At 38.6% G+C, this 20,077-nt stretch overlaps 1 protein-coding gene across 5 annotated transcripts in view; it reads right to left on the bottom strand.

Annotated features, from left to right (window-relative positions):
* ITSN1 (intersectin 1) overlaps window positions 1–20,077 on the bottom strand; it is an 85,778-nt gene that overhangs the window by 51,152 nt on the left and 14,549 nt on the right. For 3 of the 5 annotated variants that reach the window (XM_028727084.2, XM_028727089.2, XM_077927315.1), the window contains exons 2-12: window positions 16,985–17,044; window positions 15,907–15,999; window positions 13,500–13,563; window positions 9,203–9,363; window positions 8,129–8,308; window positions 7,731–7,824; window positions 7,404–7,504; window positions 4,719–4,782; window positions 4,311–4,448; window positions 3,285–3,400; window positions 1,981–2,243 (exon numbers count right to left, since the gene is read on the bottom strand). In XM_028727084.2, the coding sequence (XP_028582917.2) occupies window positions 1,981–2,243; window positions 3,285–3,400; window positions 4,311–4,448; window positions 4,719–4,782; window positions 7,404–7,504; window positions 7,731–7,824; window positions 8,129–8,308; window positions 9,203–9,363; window positions 13,500–13,563; window positions 15,907–15,999; window positions 16,985–17,012 (1,302 nt within the window). In that variant the 5' untranslated portion in view covers window positions 17,013–17,044. Of the gene's footprint in view, window positions 1–1,980; window positions 2,244–3,284; window positions 3,401–4,310; window positions 4,449–4,718; window positions 4,783–7,403; window positions 7,505–7,730; window positions 7,825–8,128; window positions 8,309–9,202; window positions 9,364–13,499; window positions 13,564–15,906; window positions 16,000–16,984; window positions 17,045–18,735; window positions 18,866–20,077 lie in introns of those variants that run through there. The other 2 variants (XM_028727085.2, XM_028727087.2) reach the window with 2 other exon arrangements.

Here is a 20,077-nt window from a genome sequence, read left to right as displayed (position 1 = left end):
TATACATTCTCTAAGTTCTCCCTTTCCCACCATGTACAAAGTATCATCTAAACCAGGAGATTCTGTGAGTACATAAACAAACACATTGTTATTCTGGAAATTGCATCAATAGTGAATGTCTGTGGAACAGACAGGTAAGAGAATTCCTGTATTCAAATGATAATATCCTGGTTCAAATGTTACTACTACTCTGGAGAAAAAGATTTACGTGGAGGCCATTGAAACATTATTCCACTTCCAAGCAGTTTCATGTTATAGAGCAGGGGTAGTCAACCTGGTCCCTACCACCTACTAGTGGGCATTTCAGGATTCTAGGTGGGCGGCAAGGGGTTCTATGGCACAAGCTGAATCCTCCTTCCATCGAGCACTGGTGGGTGATAAGGAAATTTTACCATCAAGAAAGATGCATTAGTGGGTGGTAGGTATAAAAAGGTTGACTACCCCTGTTATAGAGGGTTGCTGTATGTTACTAAGACTATTTCTCATATTAATTTCCATAACTGAAAGAAAAGGGAACTTGGGTCACTAGTCAACTAGTTATGCTGACTGCTCTTTATTCTATTTTAATCAATACGTTTAGTCCTAACAGTCTTTCAAAGCAGCTTACAAGCTAAACTACCACGATAAATATCACAAGATGACCTTCACAGATTGGAGAACTGGGCCTGAAATAACAAAATTAAATCGAATAGGGACAAATGTAAGGTTCTACACTTAGGCAGGAAGAACCAGCTGCACAGATATAAGGCAGGGGACACCAAGCTTGCCAATTGTACATGTGAAAAGGATCTAGGGGACTTAGTAGATCACAATCTTAGCATGAGTCAACCAGGTGATGCAGCAGCAAAAAAGGTAGTGCTATTCTAGGCTGCATCAACAGAAGTCTGGTGTCCCAATCAAGGAAAGCAATAGCCTGCTCTATTTTGCCTTGGTCAGACCACACCTGGAGTACTATATCCAGTTCTGGATGCCACAATTTAAAGAGGGTATTGACAAGATGGAATGTGTGCAGAGGGCAGCAACCAAGATGGTGAAGGGTCTGGAAACCAAGCCTTATGAGAAACGGTTGAAGGAGTTGGGTTTGTTTAGCCTAAAGAAGAGGAGACTGAGAGGGCATATGAGAGCCATCTTCAAATATCTAAATGGCTGTGACGTGGAAGATGGGGCAAGCTTGTTTTCTCCCAAACCAATGGATTCAAGTTACAAAGAATGAAATTCTGATTAAACATTAGGAAGAGCTTTCTGATGGTAAAAGCTATTTCAGTGTAACAGACTCCCCTTGGAAAGTGGTGGAAGCTTTTAAGCAGAGGCTGGATGACCGCCTGCCATGCATGCTTTAGTTGAGATTCCTGCATTGAAGAGGGCTGGACTAGATGAGATTTGAGGTCCCTCCAAAACCTATACTGTAGTTCTATGATCCTAAACATGCCAGACACTACCAGAAGCCCAATAAACAAGCCTGGCAGGCCACTCATGGAAGCAAGCTCTACAGTGGAGAGAAAAATCACCTGTTTTAACTCTGAAGGAAGTGGTGGCAGGGAATTCAAAGCAGGGCCTCCTTGGATACTCATAAAATATGCAGGAGTATATACAGGAGAAGGCAGTCCTTAATGTAACGTGGAACCAAGCTGTGCAGGGCTTTAAAAAGGTCAAAATCTGGAATTTCAGTTTTGTTCCAAAGCTAAGGAATAGCCAGTATTGTACAGTGTAGCTATCAAGGGAGCATACATGAATCTATGTAGATTTAATTCAACATAGTCTCAAAACTCACATGATCATTTATCAGATCTAAGTAAAGAAATAGGAAATTACCTAAACCCTTCCTGAGAAAATGTTGCACTGACATTAGATCATTTCTAATTTTATATAAAAAATTATTTCACTTTGTACAAACTTTGAAGAAAGCATAATATTCCCCAATATACCTTTTAAAATTTGTTTTTAGACAAGTAGGTATTTCTTCTGAAATTGTCCATTTACCTCACGCCTTTCTATTTCTTTCCTCCTTTCCTCTTCTCTCTGGCGTTCCAACTCTCTCTGTTTTTCTAACTGTTTTTCTAATTCCAGTTGCCTTTTCCGTTCCTGCTCCTGCCGTTCACGCTCTTTCCTCTCCTGCTCTGCCCTTTCTAACTGGGCAAGGCGCTCTTGCTCTTTTCTTTGCTGCTCCAAAAGGGCTTGTCTCCGCTTTTCAAGCTCTAGATTGCCACGTTCAAAGTTCTCACGTTTCTTATCTTCAAACGTTACTTTAAGAAAAAGAATTACAGTAAGAAATCAGTTTTTGTGTGTGTGTGTGTGTTATACACACACATAAAAATACTACAATACAATATACAATACAATACAATACAATACAATACAATACAATACAATAATACTATAATATCCAACTGGAATTGACTTTAAAATATTAACAATTTGAGCAAACATCTTATTTTCATTCATTTCAGTATTCCTACAGATGGTTACACAAGACAAAAATATTCTAAAATGTTTTGAAGTTAAATGGACTTGGAGTGTGATAGGAAAACTTCTCATTTGCTAAAAATTCACCTCCATGTTGATTACAATAATTTGTGGAAGATAACGGGTTTTGCTAGTCACAACTCTTAGGCACAGGTATGCAGTTCCTCTCTGTATATTATACTGGTCATTGTAAAGGTGTAAAGCAGTTAAATAGGAACTAATTCCTCTGAAACATATGAGGCTATCTTTAATTAAGACCTCATAGAGAAATAGTTGAAGTACTAAGTTACCATGATCTCCACTGGATAAATGAAATTTATTCATATCAAAAAGGACCCAAGCAGTCCAAAAAGACCCTTATGGTACTACAGCTATTACTGTGCAAAGAGAATGCCAGAAGGCTCATGTAATGTGGGAGGAGCCCATGATACATCTCCTTTCCATACATGTTTCGGGGGGGGGGACACTAATATTGGAAAAGGCTGTATTTCAAGCTTCTCTCCCACAAGTTTCTGACATTAGGGCACCATGAACATAAGAAGCTATATTGCAATTATGAAGGTAACATCAGAAGATACTGAAAGGAAGGCTAACATGAACAAATTTGACAATCACATTTGCAATTTGCAGGTTCAGTCAAACATTCTTTTGGTTCAGACATACACAAATTACCAAAATTCTAACTCACACCAACACATATCTTCCAGGAATTACAGCACTTCACCTGTTGACTCCAGGTGGCATTCCCCACCCCCATTCCCAGATGTTTTAGTGTCTCCCCAAAAGATGGTCAAAGTGTGCTTATTTACAGCAACACTCACCAGGCAGTTTCTTTTCTAATTGCTGCTGTTCTTCTTCTAACACTGGTTCTTCTGGTAACCTTTGGTCTGTGGACACCGAACTTGCAACAGATACACCACTGCCAGAGCGAACTCTTCTGTCAGGAAGAGATAGTAGGTTAAAATGTGTATATGAATAATGCTTCTGTTATTAATTTCATTACGATTTAGTTACCTAGTCAGAGTGCTGTGCAGGCTACTAACTTACTCATATAAAATTAAAATTCAATACCTTTTGGCATAAGTAAAGCTGCAACAAGGCCTGCCTTGAAAGCCACCAACAGGCCAGTTTACTTACCTATTCCTCACCATTTAATTCATATATAAACCAATTCCGCTACACTGTGGTGGGTTTGAGAGATAGTATTCTGTTTGTGATGGTGCATTTAATTTGCAAGCTACCACTGGGCAAGTGAATGTGCATGTGTGAATCAATCGTATGACCAATCATAGTCAATGTAAATACTAGACTCTAGGAGGCAATTTCTACTGTGGCCCAAGACACACAACTACTGCGAACATCTTGTTTTTTAGTTTCTTTGTCTTTGATGCAAACAGGTCATCCAGCAAATTCATTATGAGATTGCATGTCAGTGTTTCACACTGCCACAACTTTAAAAGGATTTGTGATGCCATGACACACTACAATCTGCATTCATGATTAACGACTGGGACAATGCCATGAATATTTCAATCCAGGCTAAAGAAAAGCAGTCTTCAATACACACAGTCAATGTGTGTACTGGCCTAATGAAATATTTAATTTAGCTAACTTAAAATGATACATTCACTCAAAAATAACAGCTACTACCATTCTTCAGTACAATTTTGACAAAGAGAACAACCAACTTCAACATAAAGGAATATGGCTCGGTTTTTGCATAATGCACACAGGAGATTATAACATTAACCTTTTCTTAATGCATTTTTCAGAAATAAAGCAAAAACATAAATAATCTTCTAATTAATCACGGTTCAGGATCAAAATCAAAGCTATAATAATTTTACCTAAATGAAGGAGGAATATATTCCGGAGACAAGACAGGTGGCAATGGCTGTCCTGACATAGCCATATCAATTAAGTGCATAGCCAAAATAAACTCTTCTGCTGTAAGTTTTCCATCCTGGTCAATATCTGAAAGATTCCTATTGAAAAAAGATCCAATTACATGTTTGGAATTTTTGCCCACTATCCAAACCAGGAAAAAACACAATCTACAACACCTGTTCCTAGAAAAATACAGTATATTGAAAACTTGCTTAGGGTGGGATAAGCGCTGTTTCTGGAAAGCCCTGCCAAGTAGAGACTAAACTGTCATATTAATAACAACAAGGAAGATGGCTGAAAAAGTTTTAGGATATGGAGGATTAAAGTAGCTCTGATGTTTAAAGCACAATTTTATGAAAAATATTTACCATATTGTAGCCAATTGAGCTTGTGGTAAGCTTGATTGCATAAGGATAGTTCTTGCTTGTGGACCTAAAGCATTGGAAACATAAGAACATGAAACTGACAAAATGTTCAAATTTTAGTATTTGATTTTCAAAACAGTCACTTATGTGATAAACTTGTAATATCTTACAGTATCTATTTTCAACATAAACAGTAAGACTGGGTCAATCTTTTAAATTGCAACAGAAATAAAGCCTCCAATATCTACCTTTCTGAAAGCTATCAATCTAATTTTATGGGAAAGGTAGATGCGCCTAATTAATTAATGAGTGAAGTTGTGTATAGCATTTTACACTTTGAGTTGCCACAGAGTTTACTGTGGGGAAGCTGCACATTTGGTGGTCCTCATGAAGCAGCCCTAAATCATAGCCAGTTACCACACCAACCCAACAATGTCCTCAGATTTATTTACATAGTTATATACTCTGTTTCTTATTAATTTCAAATACTGTCCACAAACTACAAACATAAACACCCATAATACAATCTAAATAAACCAATACAGTGGTACCTCGAAAGTTGAACAGATTCCATTACGGAAGTCCGTTCGATTTCCAAAACGTTTGGAAACCAAGGTGCAGCTTCCGATTGGCTGCAGGAAGCTTCTGCAGCCAATCAGAAGCTGCGTCGGACATTTGGGACGTCCTTTGCAAACCAGAACAATCATTTCCAGGCTTGCGACGTTCAGGGGCCAAAACATTCGACTCGCAAGGAATTTGGGATCCAAAGTAGAACTGTACAACATTAAAATACAGTACCACAATAACAATACAAAGGCTAGAGAAGAAAGCAGTTATTTTCAAACTAACTAACTAAAAAGTAAAACACTGCAGAAGAGGCAGTGGAGGCAAACTTGGCCTCTTTGTAGGAATTCAGAGCAGGGCCTGAATCAAAATGCTGCCAAGAGTGAAGATGGCACATACACAAGATAAGCTGTTCTCTAGATAATCAGGACCCAAACTGCGTAGGGATTTGTGACAGAAGAGTGAATGTTGGACAGCAGGGCAGTGGGACAGAATGCTGGGTGGAGTTCAAGTGAGTAACAAGTAGAATAACAGTCAAAAAATCACAGTTGAAAAGAATAGTGGCTGAAGATACAAAAGGAAAGAGGGAACGAGGTGAGAGAGATAATGAAAGCATATGATAGCACCATCATTAAAGAGATTTATGTTAGAACAGCATAATAGAACTCCAAGTATCCTGTAAAAATGATTACTTTTTCTGGATTTTACCTTCCTTAAATATTTGTTTTTGTTTTAATTATCTGTGCTCTGGCCTGGGTGGATTCTAGGGGAAGTCTGCCTCCACCCATATATGTAGTAGCAACAGGTATGTCAAGGGAAGTCTGAACTCAGCGAGCAGGTGAATGACCAACCTAGTAACTTCCTGGGGACAGGGCCATAGGGGTCGGCAACCTAAGGCCCACGGGCAACAAGCGGCCCACCGGGGTAGTTTTACCAGCCCATGAGCTGCCCCTGAACTGAGCCGCCCGCTCAGTGAGTCCCCGCGCGCTGCGCTAAACCAGTGCAACGCAGCGTGGGAACTCACTTTCGCAGCGCCGGAAATCACGTCTGCGCAGACGCAGATGCTGGAAATTGCACGGGCGCCCGCTCATGGGAGAGAAGCTGCACAAATACCAGCTTGCCTAAATCAACCTAGATAGCTGAGAGTAGGATTTATACGTGGAATTTGGCAGCTCTGACCATACTGAGATTGATACGTCTTGTATCAAGCATCTGCTTATGTCTGAGCTGCTCATATATTGTCTGCTGTGTTTTTTAAAAGCCTGGCTCATTGTATGCTAAAAAAAATTACGTATATTATACACATAAATAGTATAAATGAGTCAAGCTCCATGATGTACTATTTCTGCACTTTGAAGAAGCACAAACTCAGCCAAATGGGAGCAACGAGCTAAGATGAAGGCATGTCTGGCAAATTCTCACTGTGATCAACTCCCACCTGGAAACCTATGTCCCCACTGTGAAAGGTCATGTGAATCCAGAATTGGCCTCCACAGTCACTTACGGACACATCGTTAAAGACCATGATCAAGGAAGACAATCTTACTCAGCCACGAGTGATCTCCAAAGAAAGAAACAATATCTGTAGCATAATTTTTTAAGTATATTAATACATGCACATTTTTATACAGTTATATGCACAGGTGTATGTATATTTTTATGTGCTGGTTACTTTAGAAAACTTAGAGTGTATATGTATATAATATTATAATAACTCATAAGGTAAAAATTATTCATATTTTGAGTGTAATAGGAAGTGAGAAAGCTTCTCATTGAGATTAAGAAACAAAACAAAATTTAGAAAAAAATAATCTATGCAGATAAGCTCAACATCAAGATTTTCATAAAATGGAAGATTGGGGACTCTGAATCAGATCAAGGGCCCATCTGGTACAGTACCCTATATCCAGCAGTGGCCAACTAGATGTTGACTCACAGCAGAGCATAAAAGCCTTCCACTGCTGTTTGTTCCTCCAGCAACTGGTTGCCTCTGAATCTGGAAATTTCATCTTAGTATCATGGCAAAGAGACATTGATGGACCTGCCTCTTAACCCCTGCACTACACAATCTCTAACACATTTAGCAGAGTCCACATATTTTTAAAATTAAAAATGAAAGAATACCTGTTAAGTGTCCACTCATTGTTTTATCATGGCTATTGAAAAGCTGCCTATATTTCAGTCTTGATGATTGAGGAACAGCCCATTCTGCTGCTGGAGATGCACTGGAGTTATAAAACAGAGACAGTTATCCCATTATCATTCCATCACAATCAAACATGACAGAGCATCTGCTTAATTTTAAAATATGAATACATCTCTGAAACCATTCATTTACAACCAACCCCCTTAAACTGAATGGGAACATTGTGTCTGAGTAGCTGCAGGAATGTCACCTGTAACAATGCTGCCAAAGTGCATTAAAAAGAAAAAGAAAACAGTCATACTTACCCAGGTACATCAAATGATTGTGCCTTTTGCAGTTTTGCATTTAACTGAGACCCTGCACCAGATCTACTGAAGGAAGAACTCTTTGGCAATGTGGCTGAAATAGAACAATTATGTTTTCAGGTCAGGGCAATTAAAGTACAGACAACCAGTTATTGATACATAATATATTTTGATAAGTAAAGGACAAGCTGTCAACTTCAGGAATTGATTTTTAGGTTAGCATGCTGCCTTTTGTTTTAAAATAGGCACTAAGACAGCTTACAACAAAAGCACTTTTTAAAAACAATAAAAATTATAAGCAAGAAAAGGCAAAAATAAAAAAAGAGAGTCAAAAGATAAAATAATACTAAAGGAGAGAGAAAGAACACTAGAATGATACTGCAAGTAACACAGCTTACCAGGATGACCAAAAGCAGGTAGAGGTTGTATAACAGCTGGTGCTCCATTAGCAAGGGGGGGCACAGCTGCTGTAGGAACAGAAGATACTAAAGGTGGAGACATTCCCACTACTGGAATAGACGCCATTGGCACTGGAGCAACAGCCGTAAGAGGAGGCATACTGGGTAGGCCCCCAATACCTAGAAGAGAGAGATTTTCATAGTTACCATCATTTACAAGTTGAATGGCCTTGGGTTTGCCAACTACCTCTTTTGTGTCTTCTACCAACATGGCTACTAGGAAGAGGTTGGAAACTTTCACTTCCATTTTCAACTAGCTTCTGCTTATTAGTATGTTTGACAGTAACAATAACTTAATTTGGAGATATTGAAACAAGACAACTTCATAATCATTCGAAGTTAGGTCTAAACCATTGTTTGGGTTTGTATGCAAGAATGTAACTGCTTTTCATTGAAAACAAAGCAAGGTCTGCCAGTCTCTTTCTTGTTGTTGCACCAGGGGAGCAGAGTGGAGTGCAGGACTCAAGATTCATGCATGCAATACCCAGCTTATTACCTTGTCCTAAGCCCTGCAGTACAGCAGGGAGCTAAGTGGACTCCATGAGGGCACTCAGTTCTATCAAATCAAAACCACCTCAGAATCTCCTATAGAAATTGGGTTTACTCTGTATTAGACTGAAAATAAATACTCTTAAAAGATTAAAATGTGAAGATCTTAACAGTGAGAATAAACTAATATGCTGGAAGAACTGCTTGCAGAGTGTATGAAGTAAACTGAATTAAGCCAAAAAACTAGTTTATTGGTGTAAATATTGTACACTATAAGGAAAAAAGGCAGGAAACTAAAAAAACAAAACAAAACAAAACCCAATTCCTTGGACTGCTGAATGCAATCAAATAGCTAAATTAGTAGTGTTTCCTCTTCTAGTATTTCTGATCAATGTTGCACTTGATATTACTTTGACTTTTGCAATGACTTTTGAGAGTTGACTAGAGCATCAAGAAATGGGGGGGGGGAGGGGGAGAGAAAGGCAAGTAAGATACCACATAAACATAAATGAAGTCTGCCCTTACCAAATCCTGGTGCAGTAGAAATGGCAATGGGAGGCTGTATCATAATAGGAGGCAATACAGAAGGAAGCTGATAACCTTGAAGTTTTAGTTTGATAAGTTTCATAGCGATAGAAAACTCCAGCTGGTCCATTCTCCCATCATTGTTCATATCTGCCAGAGCCCTACATACAAATAAAGGTAATTCATTACTTGCACACCCTTCCAAAAGATATAAAATAAATAAATTTGAATTTGAATCTATACTACATTTATGTTATATAAAAAAAAACAATTTTGCAAATCAATACATTAAATAATAATATTGTTATATGCTACCTGCACAAAATGATGCAATTCTTCTATATTGTATAGATCATATTACTACAAAAAAAAAAGTGCTGAACTGAAGTTCAGGATGAAACATACATGTTCTGTGACCTGGCACTAACATCAAAGGCAGCATCCGTATGTAGATTTCTCTCCTGTACATTTACCCTTATGATGACATTATTGCCTTTTTATATGTTTCCTTATGTCCACCATCAGCAGTCAGTAACACTGAGCAGTGGTGGACAAAAACATTATGTTGTGACGCAGGTATACATGCCCAAACATCAAAGAGGAAGGAGGGAGGGAAAATTCAGTATCAGATTATTTTCTTTTGATGTTAGTCTCAAGTTGTCCATAAAGTTATTATTCCTCATATTATTTAGGTGTAATGTTTTTACTTCATCTGTATTTCCTACCAATTCCATAAATTAATGCCTTGCAGAGAAAACAACTATTTAAGACTATGCAAACAGTACTATTGCCTAACAGAAAACACAAGTATAAAATAATCAGCCCAACTAATCAAATCCAGCTTGAATGTTTAACATAGTAAACAACCTCAAGGAAGCCTGTTTTATCACCTTCTAGACTGAGAACTTCCTCAGTCAAAGGTGAACTAGATGTCAGTGACTCTAGAGTATTGTGGTTGCAAAAGGAGAGAGGGAAATACAAAGTCCAGGAAATGATCTGATGTTAAAAATATTTAGTTTTTCCACAAATGAAGGTGGTATTAGATTTCACAGAAATTGTAAGATCATGGTTACAACAGGAATAGTGTAATACTGCCATTTAGTGATTTGTTTGTCTTCCCTCACTCCAGTTTTCATATGTTTCAAGATGAAAGACTGACATCATTTTGACTTGAGTATAAGGACACTTCAAAGTCTGACCCTAAACCAGGCTTCCTCAACCTCTGCCCTCCAGATGTTTTGAGACTACAATTCCCATCATCCCTGACCACTGGGTCCAGCTAGCTAGGGATCTTGGGGGTTGTAGGCCAAAAACATATGGAGGGCCAAAGTTGAGGAAGCCCGCCCTAAACCTAGAGTGCTATTATGATACACATCATGTTTGTATTTAATATAATGCTACTCAACCTTTTTCCTTTTCAAAAACAACATGCGTACTCTAGGGGAGGAGCCAAAGCATAATGCTTTGAATGCAAAAGTTCCCAGTTTCAAAAGCCCTGCCCTCAGCTAAAAACAGTGCAATAAAGTGTTAAAAGCAACTGTATAATCAGCAAGGAAACAAATCAGTTACATAGTTGTAGGTGAATCTCACACAGAGACCACAAAATGCAGCAAGACACAGAGTTTCAGGGAAAATACCTTAAACAGAAAAACAGAACCTTGAAGAAAGAAAAAACCTTGAAGGTGGGGACACGGAGAGGAAAATGTAACCAAAATCCTCAACACAGAATCACTTGCACACCCAGTGACAAAGCTCACAACCCTAAACCAGAACAAAGATCGCACAATGAACCAGAACAAAAGACCAGAAGAGCATCAGCAAAAACAGGTCTGCTTCAAGTGAGGCAGGAAAAACGAACTGTCAGCCAAGGGAGGGGATGACTCAGAGATTCCCTTGAAGTGATTACATTATTTCCCGCTTAAGTGACTGAAGGATTACAAACCACTTTGTGGTGTCCTAGTGTCCACTCGAGAATAATACTGAACAAAATGGACCAATGCTTTGACTCAGCTTCATGTGCAGATTTACTTAGAAGTAAGTTCCGCTGAGTTTAATCAGTTTTACTGGAGTGTTGTATTTTCCATTGTTGTGTCTCAAAACGCTTTCCTTTCCTTGGTTTCACTATCTACCCTAATTTTCTAGTTCTCTACTTAATATTTAAGATGTACTTCTATCACCATTTTACAACTACATACAGGTCCTGCTATTGGAGCACTTGTTATCCAAAATGCCCATTTCCTTACTTCTTTCTGTTTGCAGGTTGGTGGCAGCCATTTTGGGCAGAAACCATGGAGAAAGGGAAGGGGGAGATGTGAGAAATCAGAGCAGGAAAGATTGGAGTGGGAACTGCTTTTCCTTTGTATTCTGCTAGTTGGCTGCAGCAGTTTGGGGTGGAAACCAGGGAGGGAGGGAGATTGGACAAATCATAGATAAGAAATATTTCCATAGGATAATTGGAATGTATTTGGAATTTATTTGTATTTGTATAAATTGTACAACTGGGGTAATATTGGGGTAATATTAGAAAACTAATAAAAATTTATTTGGCAAAAAGAAAAGAAAAAAGAAATGTTTCCATAGGAAATAATTGAAATCATCCACTCATTATGTGAACACTCATCTAACAATCAATTTCCTGGGGACATGTTATGTTTGGATAGTAAGACCTGTGTGTAATTGAGTTATAATGTAAATGGTCTTCCATCAATGCAAAGAGTGCTCAGAAAACTACTTGGAAACCCCTAATTGAGGCCCCCCTTGTCTCCAAGGACAGACAGGGATGTCAAAGAGATGCCAAGTTAAAACAAGATACGGTTCAGACCAAGTGATACCCACTACTTTCCTGATGGTGAAGAGGATGAGCGTAGAAAAGGCCAATACACATACTGGGTTGAGCTGTGTCTCTGGAATGTAATGAGTGAGTGAATGGGCTCAGAGCAAATGGCTTAATTTCTGGCTATGCTGCTTCATGCTACCATCAGCTTTTTTTGCTCCTTCCCAGGTAACATTTTCACAAAGACAGATCATAGCCACAGTCTAGAGAAATGGTCATGGAAAACCTCAGCAATCTATGGCAATAAATCCAGTAACATATTTATTACTTTATGAACTCTGCTCTAGTGATGTCTTGTATCTACCATTTTCACTGTTTGAAACGTAGCACATTGAGAGACGTGTCTCATTTCAAACTGCAAGTGCCATAAATTACCACCTTGTTTACTATGATTAAATAAAACCTTTCCTTTATTTGAAGTTTATGTTATCAATTCATTAGCTACTCAGGAAAATATAACCTGCTTGGTCTCAAACAGCACTACTGAAAGTACGTGGAACTTTTGTGAATTATGAATGCTCACCAGAGGGAAGGATACACCCAACAAGTGGTTTTCAGGGAGTACAATTATCCTAGTAAAGCAAAAATCCAGTAATCCAGATTATACCTACTTAAATGCAGTTACTGTCTTCAGAACCATTACAGTTTGATTTGAAAGCCTACATAAGACACTTCTTAATGGATTATTGGCTTGCCAACGACAAATACTGTAAGAGGCCAGTAAAAGAAGTATTCAAGCAATAGATGCTATACTGTTTGTTAGTTCTACACATTTTACAATAATTTAAGAATATCAACATACATACATACATACATACAAGTCTGTACAAATGTAAATATATATATTTTTATTCCATCTTAAAGCACAACCACCTTTCACATCACCATGGCTGTCAAATTTGTTTGCAGTATCTTTGATTTAAAACAAGGAGACTTTTGTGACATAGCACTCCTTAGCAAATAAGTTATGTGTCAAGACAGAAATTTATTAAGGCTTCAACAGATATGCATATTTAAAAGGCAATTACACAGAAATCCTAAAATTCAGTAAATAAAGGCAGCTTGCAGGTCAGAGCTTATGCTTTAGGTGACTTGTTGCTCTTCTCTAGACAATAAAAAACTCCCATATATAGAATTTCTTTCAGCTTCTAATTTTAGAATCATGCTTCTACTTATTCAGCAAGTATTTCAGGTGGTTAATTTAAGGTTGCCTACACAAAGATATCAGAATGCAGTTTCTCAACTGCTGTATTCATGTTTACCACTTATTTCATTTCTTCATTTCTATTAGTTCTTTGGAGTGTTAAAAAAATGGTTTCACAAAGGCCTCAATGAGAGCCATTTTGACAAGTCCTTGTCTTGAAAAGTGCACTTTGAATAAAATAGATGAAATGTAACTGTAGAACGTTAATATATTGCTTGTGTAATTTTTGTCTGAAATGAACTCCTGAAATTTACACTTACCATATCTGTGCTAAAACTGGTTGAGGTAACCCAGACTGGAAAAAAAAGTTTCTGGCTTGATCACCTGTCAGAAAGGAGGAAGTATTTCAAATGGAATGTCTTAAGAATGATAAGAGAACCAATGTACAATAAATAAAATTTCTAAGTTGCACTTTTAGGGTGTTCAGTATATTGCCAGTTATCCTTACACCAGGGATGGGGAACTTGTAGCCCTCTGTTTGTCGCTTGATTAACTCCAATCATCCTTGACCCAGGGTTATCCTGGCTGGGGCTAATAGAAGCCCCTGCCTTTTACCAAGTATGTATGGTAGATCAGTATTATATAAACTGGAGACAGGGGAGATTACGCCATTGAGCAATCTGCTCCCTTTTGCCTTGAAGGAGCCTCTACCTTCAGAAAGAACCCTATGTCAAGTTCAGTCTGGCCACATCCATCAGTCAGATAAAGAGCAGCTGTATGGTGCCTGCTTACCTCCTCCGTGCCAGAAAGAAAACTTGGTTCCAACTACCAATTGCCCTGGGATTGTAGGGCTGAAGGGAAGAACTCTTTGGCCTCAGCCTTAACAAGAGGAACAATGGCTGGATTATCAGCAGCACCTCTGTTGTCCAAGCAAAGCCAACAGCAAGGGAAGAACACTGTGGCTCAACTGGATGTAGTTGTCTGATTATAGCTCTTTATTCCTGGCAATGTCAAACCAATATTCTTTTATCTCTACTTCCCTTCCCTTGCATGCTTTGTGTTTTTAGTTTGTAAGGTTGAAGGACAGGCCTATATCTCATCTTTATTTATGTGAACTCCTCTGGGATACAAAAATTATAAACAAATAAAGAGGGTGTGATTTGAACTGGGCACTTCCAAGTCCACAAGTAAGCCCCTTAGCTACAATGCCACACTAGTTTTAAAAAATCCGCATTACAGCCACCAAAGACTACATTTTATTAGACGAATACTGAGATACTATATTGAAATGTGTTAAAGGGGACGTGAACAAATTCTGAACTGCACATTACTACAAACTGAAACATCCTCACTTTAGTTACTGGGAAATTCACATTGCATTAACATCAGCTTAGATAAAAGGGAAACATATGGTTCCTGCTGTCTCTCCACTGCAGCAACTCTTCCTTTATTAGAATTATGTGCCTTGTGAAAGTGAGAAAGCAAACACTTTCTCCACAGAAACTGTTCTTAAAACATATGAATGATGATTTCTCATAAAACTTGGATGAAATGTTCTTTTCATTCAAAAATGTGTGGCTAGAAGACACAGCAACACAGAAATGAGGCAAAACTGCCAACTTGTTACATTTTGGGGGATAAGATTTAACCAGCTATGTCACTCTGTAAGTCTGATCCAAACCTCCATTCCTTCTAGTAAAAGGCAATTAAAATGATCAAGGAGGCTTGAGCGACTTCCCTATAAGGAAAGATTAAACCATTTGGGGTTATTTAGCTTGGGAGGGGGATGTGAGTAAAGAGGAAATATAGTAAAGGTGTATAAAATTATGAATGCATACAACAAAGGAGATTCAGACTAAACATAAAGAAAAACTCCCTGATGGTTAAGAACTGTTCAACAATGACACAGACTTCCTTGGATAGTGGTAGACTCTCCTTCACTATGAGTTTTTAAGCAGAGATTGGATGGCCATTTGTCATGGATGCTTTAGTTGAGATTCCTGAATTGCAGAGGGTTGGACTAGTTGACTCTCAAGCACAACATGAAGACAACAATATTCCTCTTTGGTTTATCCCTATATATAGAATTAAGAGGTACACTACCTCTGAACATTTTACTACTGTGACTAGTAAGCGGCACTTGTATTGAAGAAGCTGGGGTGCAGCAAATAGAAGAAATATTGTCTGATAGGGCCAAGGGAAGATGTGGTGGATCTTGAGGAACCAAATATTTGGAGGCACCAACCATCATTTTTTATATTAGCAAACTGCCTCACTTTCATACTACATCTGCTCCTCCTTTCTGCCGCTTATGGAGAACCATGCAAGAGGCAAATTTGACAGACAAGAATCAAACACATTTCCCCCCTTGCACAAGAGAGTCTGCTTCTTTTTTATTTAATAATATTATCATTATTCTAGAACTTAGATTCCAGTATGAAAAATAGGAGACAATCTATGAGCTAACTATACATATGATCAGAATCACAGAAATAGCACAGCAATGAGTTTTGTATTTTTCCTAACTTCAATTTGGCAATACACTTACAAACATATATTTTTAAAGTACTGGTACTTCCTTTGCTTCTCCTTGCAGTCTTAGAGAACAAGTAGGATTGCTAAGTTGCCTCTTGGATGCTTGATCTGGGGCAGCCCAAGGAAAACCTTAAATTGCATGATGGTGCATATTATCACAATGGAAATTACACATGACAGCTATGGCATTACCAGTGATAAATCCAGATATTGGTTTCAAACTGTGGAACTGTTGATCATGTTTAGCTCTCTCTTCCACAGTTACGGCCCAGATGTCCAGGTTGCCTAATTCACAAGCAAGAGATTGAGATATTGTCAAGAAAAATAGGCTTTACAAATAATGACAGCATCAGCTATTTTCTCAATGTGCTTTGAAGAATCTAAACACTGCTAGACTTGCCAAAAAAAAGCCCTCCACCACAGTGGCTGAAACAACTCCCATTGCCTCATGGGATGCTGAAGGAAGGAAAGCTCAGCAACTGTTACAGAGGAGACCAATAAGCATATATCCTTGCTGTGCATACAGCAAGCTGGTAACACAGGCTGCCAGCAACACAGCTACAGCTTGCTGCTGAAGATCTAGAATCTATGAATACAGTTGCCAGAACCCATTGGCAACCATAAATATCATTCTGGTGATCAAAACAGTAAAAAGATTCTTGTATTACAAGAAGATAGTGGTTTAGTCTTTTAAAATGGCCTCAGGATGTATCTTATGCTAAGATGTAGCATCACTGTATGGGTTGGTGGGAAGAAGTTGTTACAATGCACACATCCTCTACCCTGTAACATCCCTCTAGTCAGCAGCAGGTACAAAACAAATAGACACTCACTGTAGCCTCTGTTGAACCAGAAGCAAAAAGCTTGCTCTCCATCTAACTATTGGAAAAAGTAACTGGCTACCAAGGCCAGTCAAAATGTGTGAATCTCCAGCAAAGGTGGAAGATTAGGATCAGCAGATGGGCCCCCAACTAATTTTAGGCATAAATCCCCACCTAAATTGTATGACACAATCTTATCAGACCCCTGGGCACAGGTTATATTTGAGCAACAACCTCTTGCTGCCTTTACCTTCAGCCATGCCCTGCATCAGCCTCCCCCACTTTCAACAGCCACCCAAGAACACTCAACACATATAAGCAGTAGGGTGCTTTTTTTCAACAACTGCAACTACACACTAAGCTTATTAGTGTGTTCAAGCCCAACTATATTTTCCTCATGAAGCTGGAAAGCAAGCATGAACAAGAAGCATTGGGGGGGGGGTACTTACCAGCAAAAGGTGTTGGAAACTGAGCCATGGTTCAATCACCTTTAACTTGCTAATAGATGCCTGGGGAGTAAAGAGTGGCACATTAAGACAAGCAGGTATACAGGTATTACTTCAGAGGTATTTGCTTACTATCATATAATTTACTGATATACAGAAAAAGAGAACTTCTTTATAAATGCAGTAGTCATGTAAATATAATCAAGACAAAAACGGTTTCCAAATGCTATGAAATATGCCCAGGGCAGCAAGCATAAAATATTAAAGAAATACAATATTCAGCTTTCTTCCTGCTCCCAGTTACAACATTGCTCCTTATTTCAGAACCTAGTTGTTCCTGGCCATCAAATACTCAGCCATCTGCACTTAGCTGCATCCTTAGAATGGCCTTTTATTTTTACCCTATTGTTACCCTGCCTCTGTCCTCCACTGGCCCCTCTGCCAGTTACCAGTTCAGAAACCTCACTCATTACCTCTGCCTACAGCTCTGGAGAATTTCCCTTTCTGTGTGTATTATAATCAATATAGACCCCTGTCCGTATACTAAAGATTGAATTTGGATCACCAAGTTCTAGAGTATCACATTATTAAGACAAAGAAACAGCAAATATAGTGAAAGCTATTTTATCCATAGCCTGGGGAAAAATGAGATACAAGTTTTTCTTACTATGATAATCAGCAATTATGCTCTACAATATGTGCATTTTGCAGTCACTTTCTAAAATACTAAATATCTTTTAGCCATATTTCACCGTTTCCCAAAAAACTCCAGTGGAATTATATGTGATGTTTAGCAATTACAACATGAAGAATGCTAATAGCTCTTTGTTTTCCCTAAAATCTTATATCCACCCAAATAACACTAAGAATATGTACATCCCATATCTATCCAGAGGCAACCCATTTGAGAAAGACATCACCCTTCAGTAAAATAAAGTATGTGGGTTGCATTCAATGTTAGTTCTACTGGGAACAGGCTCGTTGAAAGTAATGGACACGACTAACTGAGGTCCATTAATTTTAATGCAGCTACTCTGAGAATAACTTTAATGAAATACATAGGGTTGTATTCAACCAAGTCTCAAGAGGTTTGAGGAAATTGGTGAATCACTTAGGACAAAAGGCCAGGTAACCTCCTAACACACACAATAGCAAGCTTTGGAAAACACATGACTCAAAAATGTAGACCTAATAGCCATTTATTATGTTAACACTCAAGATTCACTGTTCTACAGCCAAAATCTGTTGTAAAACAAGGATAGGGAACCCACTGCCCTCCTAATATTCAGACTTCAACTACCATAAGCTAAGTAAGAGTAACTAATGGGCACAGATGATGGGTACAACAGCCCAACAACATCTGGAGGACCAGATTCCGTAGCCCTGCTCATAAAAGTTGTCACCTATGGTTTGAAAGCATAAAACCTTTCTTAAACTTTCAGACTAAACGGAATATGAAGAGGAGGAGGAGGAGTAATACTACTACTACTACTGCTGCTGCTGCTGCTGCTGCTACTACTACTACTAATAATTTATTTCTTGTACTCCACCCATTTGATTCCTTGTCCCAACCACTCTGGACAGTTTCCACTCCTGCCTCTGCTCCTTACCTTGCACAACAGCAGAACATGGGAAAGGAGCTGCCCAGGTTTCATTGTCAACAGAGTCTGTTGACTCCAGGTAAGGAAGCCCTTCAAACTCTCACCAACATAAAATGATTAAGTACCATACTCCAAGAAATGAATGGCACTCACTCTCTCTCCCAAATGCTCTTTGAAGTAAAGCAAAATCTTCTCCTAATCTTTTATAGACTCTGCATAGCTCAATATGTTAAAATATGCTAGCCACATTAGATGCCCCCATGATTGTTGATCATTGTATCCCTAAGGAAAAAGATTGAACAAGATAGACCTCATTCCAACAATAAATTAGAATGCATAGTAAATTACAGAGATTACCAAATCACTACCATAGAAGTACGTACAACAGAAACTTAGAACCACACCCATTTGCTTAAAAGAAAAGTACCGTATTTTTCGCTCTATAAGATGCACCAGACCACAAGACGCACCTAGTTTTTGGAGGAGGAAAACAAGAAAAAATATATTCTGAATCTCAGAAGCAAGAACAGCAAGAGGGATCGCTGCGCAGTGAAAGCAGCAATCCCTCTTGCTGTTCTGGCTTCTGGGATAGCTGCGCAGCCTGCATTCGCTCCATAAGACACACACACATTTCCCCTTACTTTTTAGGAGGGAAAAAGTGAGTCTTATAGAGCAAAAAATACGGTATGTTTTTCTTTCACTTTAAGTAGTTAAAGTGAAAAGATTAAAGATTTGAAGAAATTACAGTCTGAGTGTAATTTCCAGTCTTACATCCGTATAAATCATTTTGATTCAGTTGATTAAGGAAGTTTCATGCAATATACCGGTAATTGAGAAATAAAAGCCACACGCCATGGAGTTCTCATAAGGTCTGGCAAAGGGACAGATTTTTTTCAATTAGGGTTGTTACTAACATTGTCACAGTGCTAACTTTGCTGTGTAGCTTAGAAGAATCTTAAGCAAAAATGAGGGTGTTAGAAATACATCAAAGAGGGGAAAAAACCAAGCATCATCCTATGAGGGGCTACTTATTTGGAATGCTAATATTCTTATTTTATACAGCATCAGTGTGCATGGTGCTTTACAAATCACAAAAGAACCGGTACAAAAGAACACAGTCATCGTGAGTTCTGGTCAGCTGTCCACCTGGGTGAGATCCCAAGGCTGGTAGCTGGGTCAGTGAGTTTTATTTGGGAGTCTGCATGAAGTTTACTCAAATGAGCAAACAAGACAGAGCTCAACAGCAAGAATAAATCAGCCTAGCAAGAGCGAGCAAGAAAGTACATAATGACAACCAGTACTTGGCAAGATGTCCAGGCCTGGACTGACCTACAGCAGGACGTTTCTATGGGGCTTTCATCCAACTGCAAGACTGAATGTTAATTGTATGGACAATGTTGTGACAATTGTAATGAGACCTCTGGGTACAGGGTGGTATATAAACCATTCATGAACTTCTGGGTGCATAAAACTAGTATGCTCATCAAGAGGGCAA

This window comes from Podarcis muralis, chromosome 4 (assembly GCF_964188315.1).
Source record: "Podarcis muralis chromosome 4, rPodMur119.hap1.1, whole genome shotgun sequence".
Lineage (NCBI taxonomy): Eukaryota > Metazoa > Chordata > Lepidosauria > Squamata > Lacertidae > Podarcis > Podarcis muralis.
Note: the sequence above shows the minus strand (reverse complement) of the source record. Positions and strands in the feature narration are given on the sequence as shown.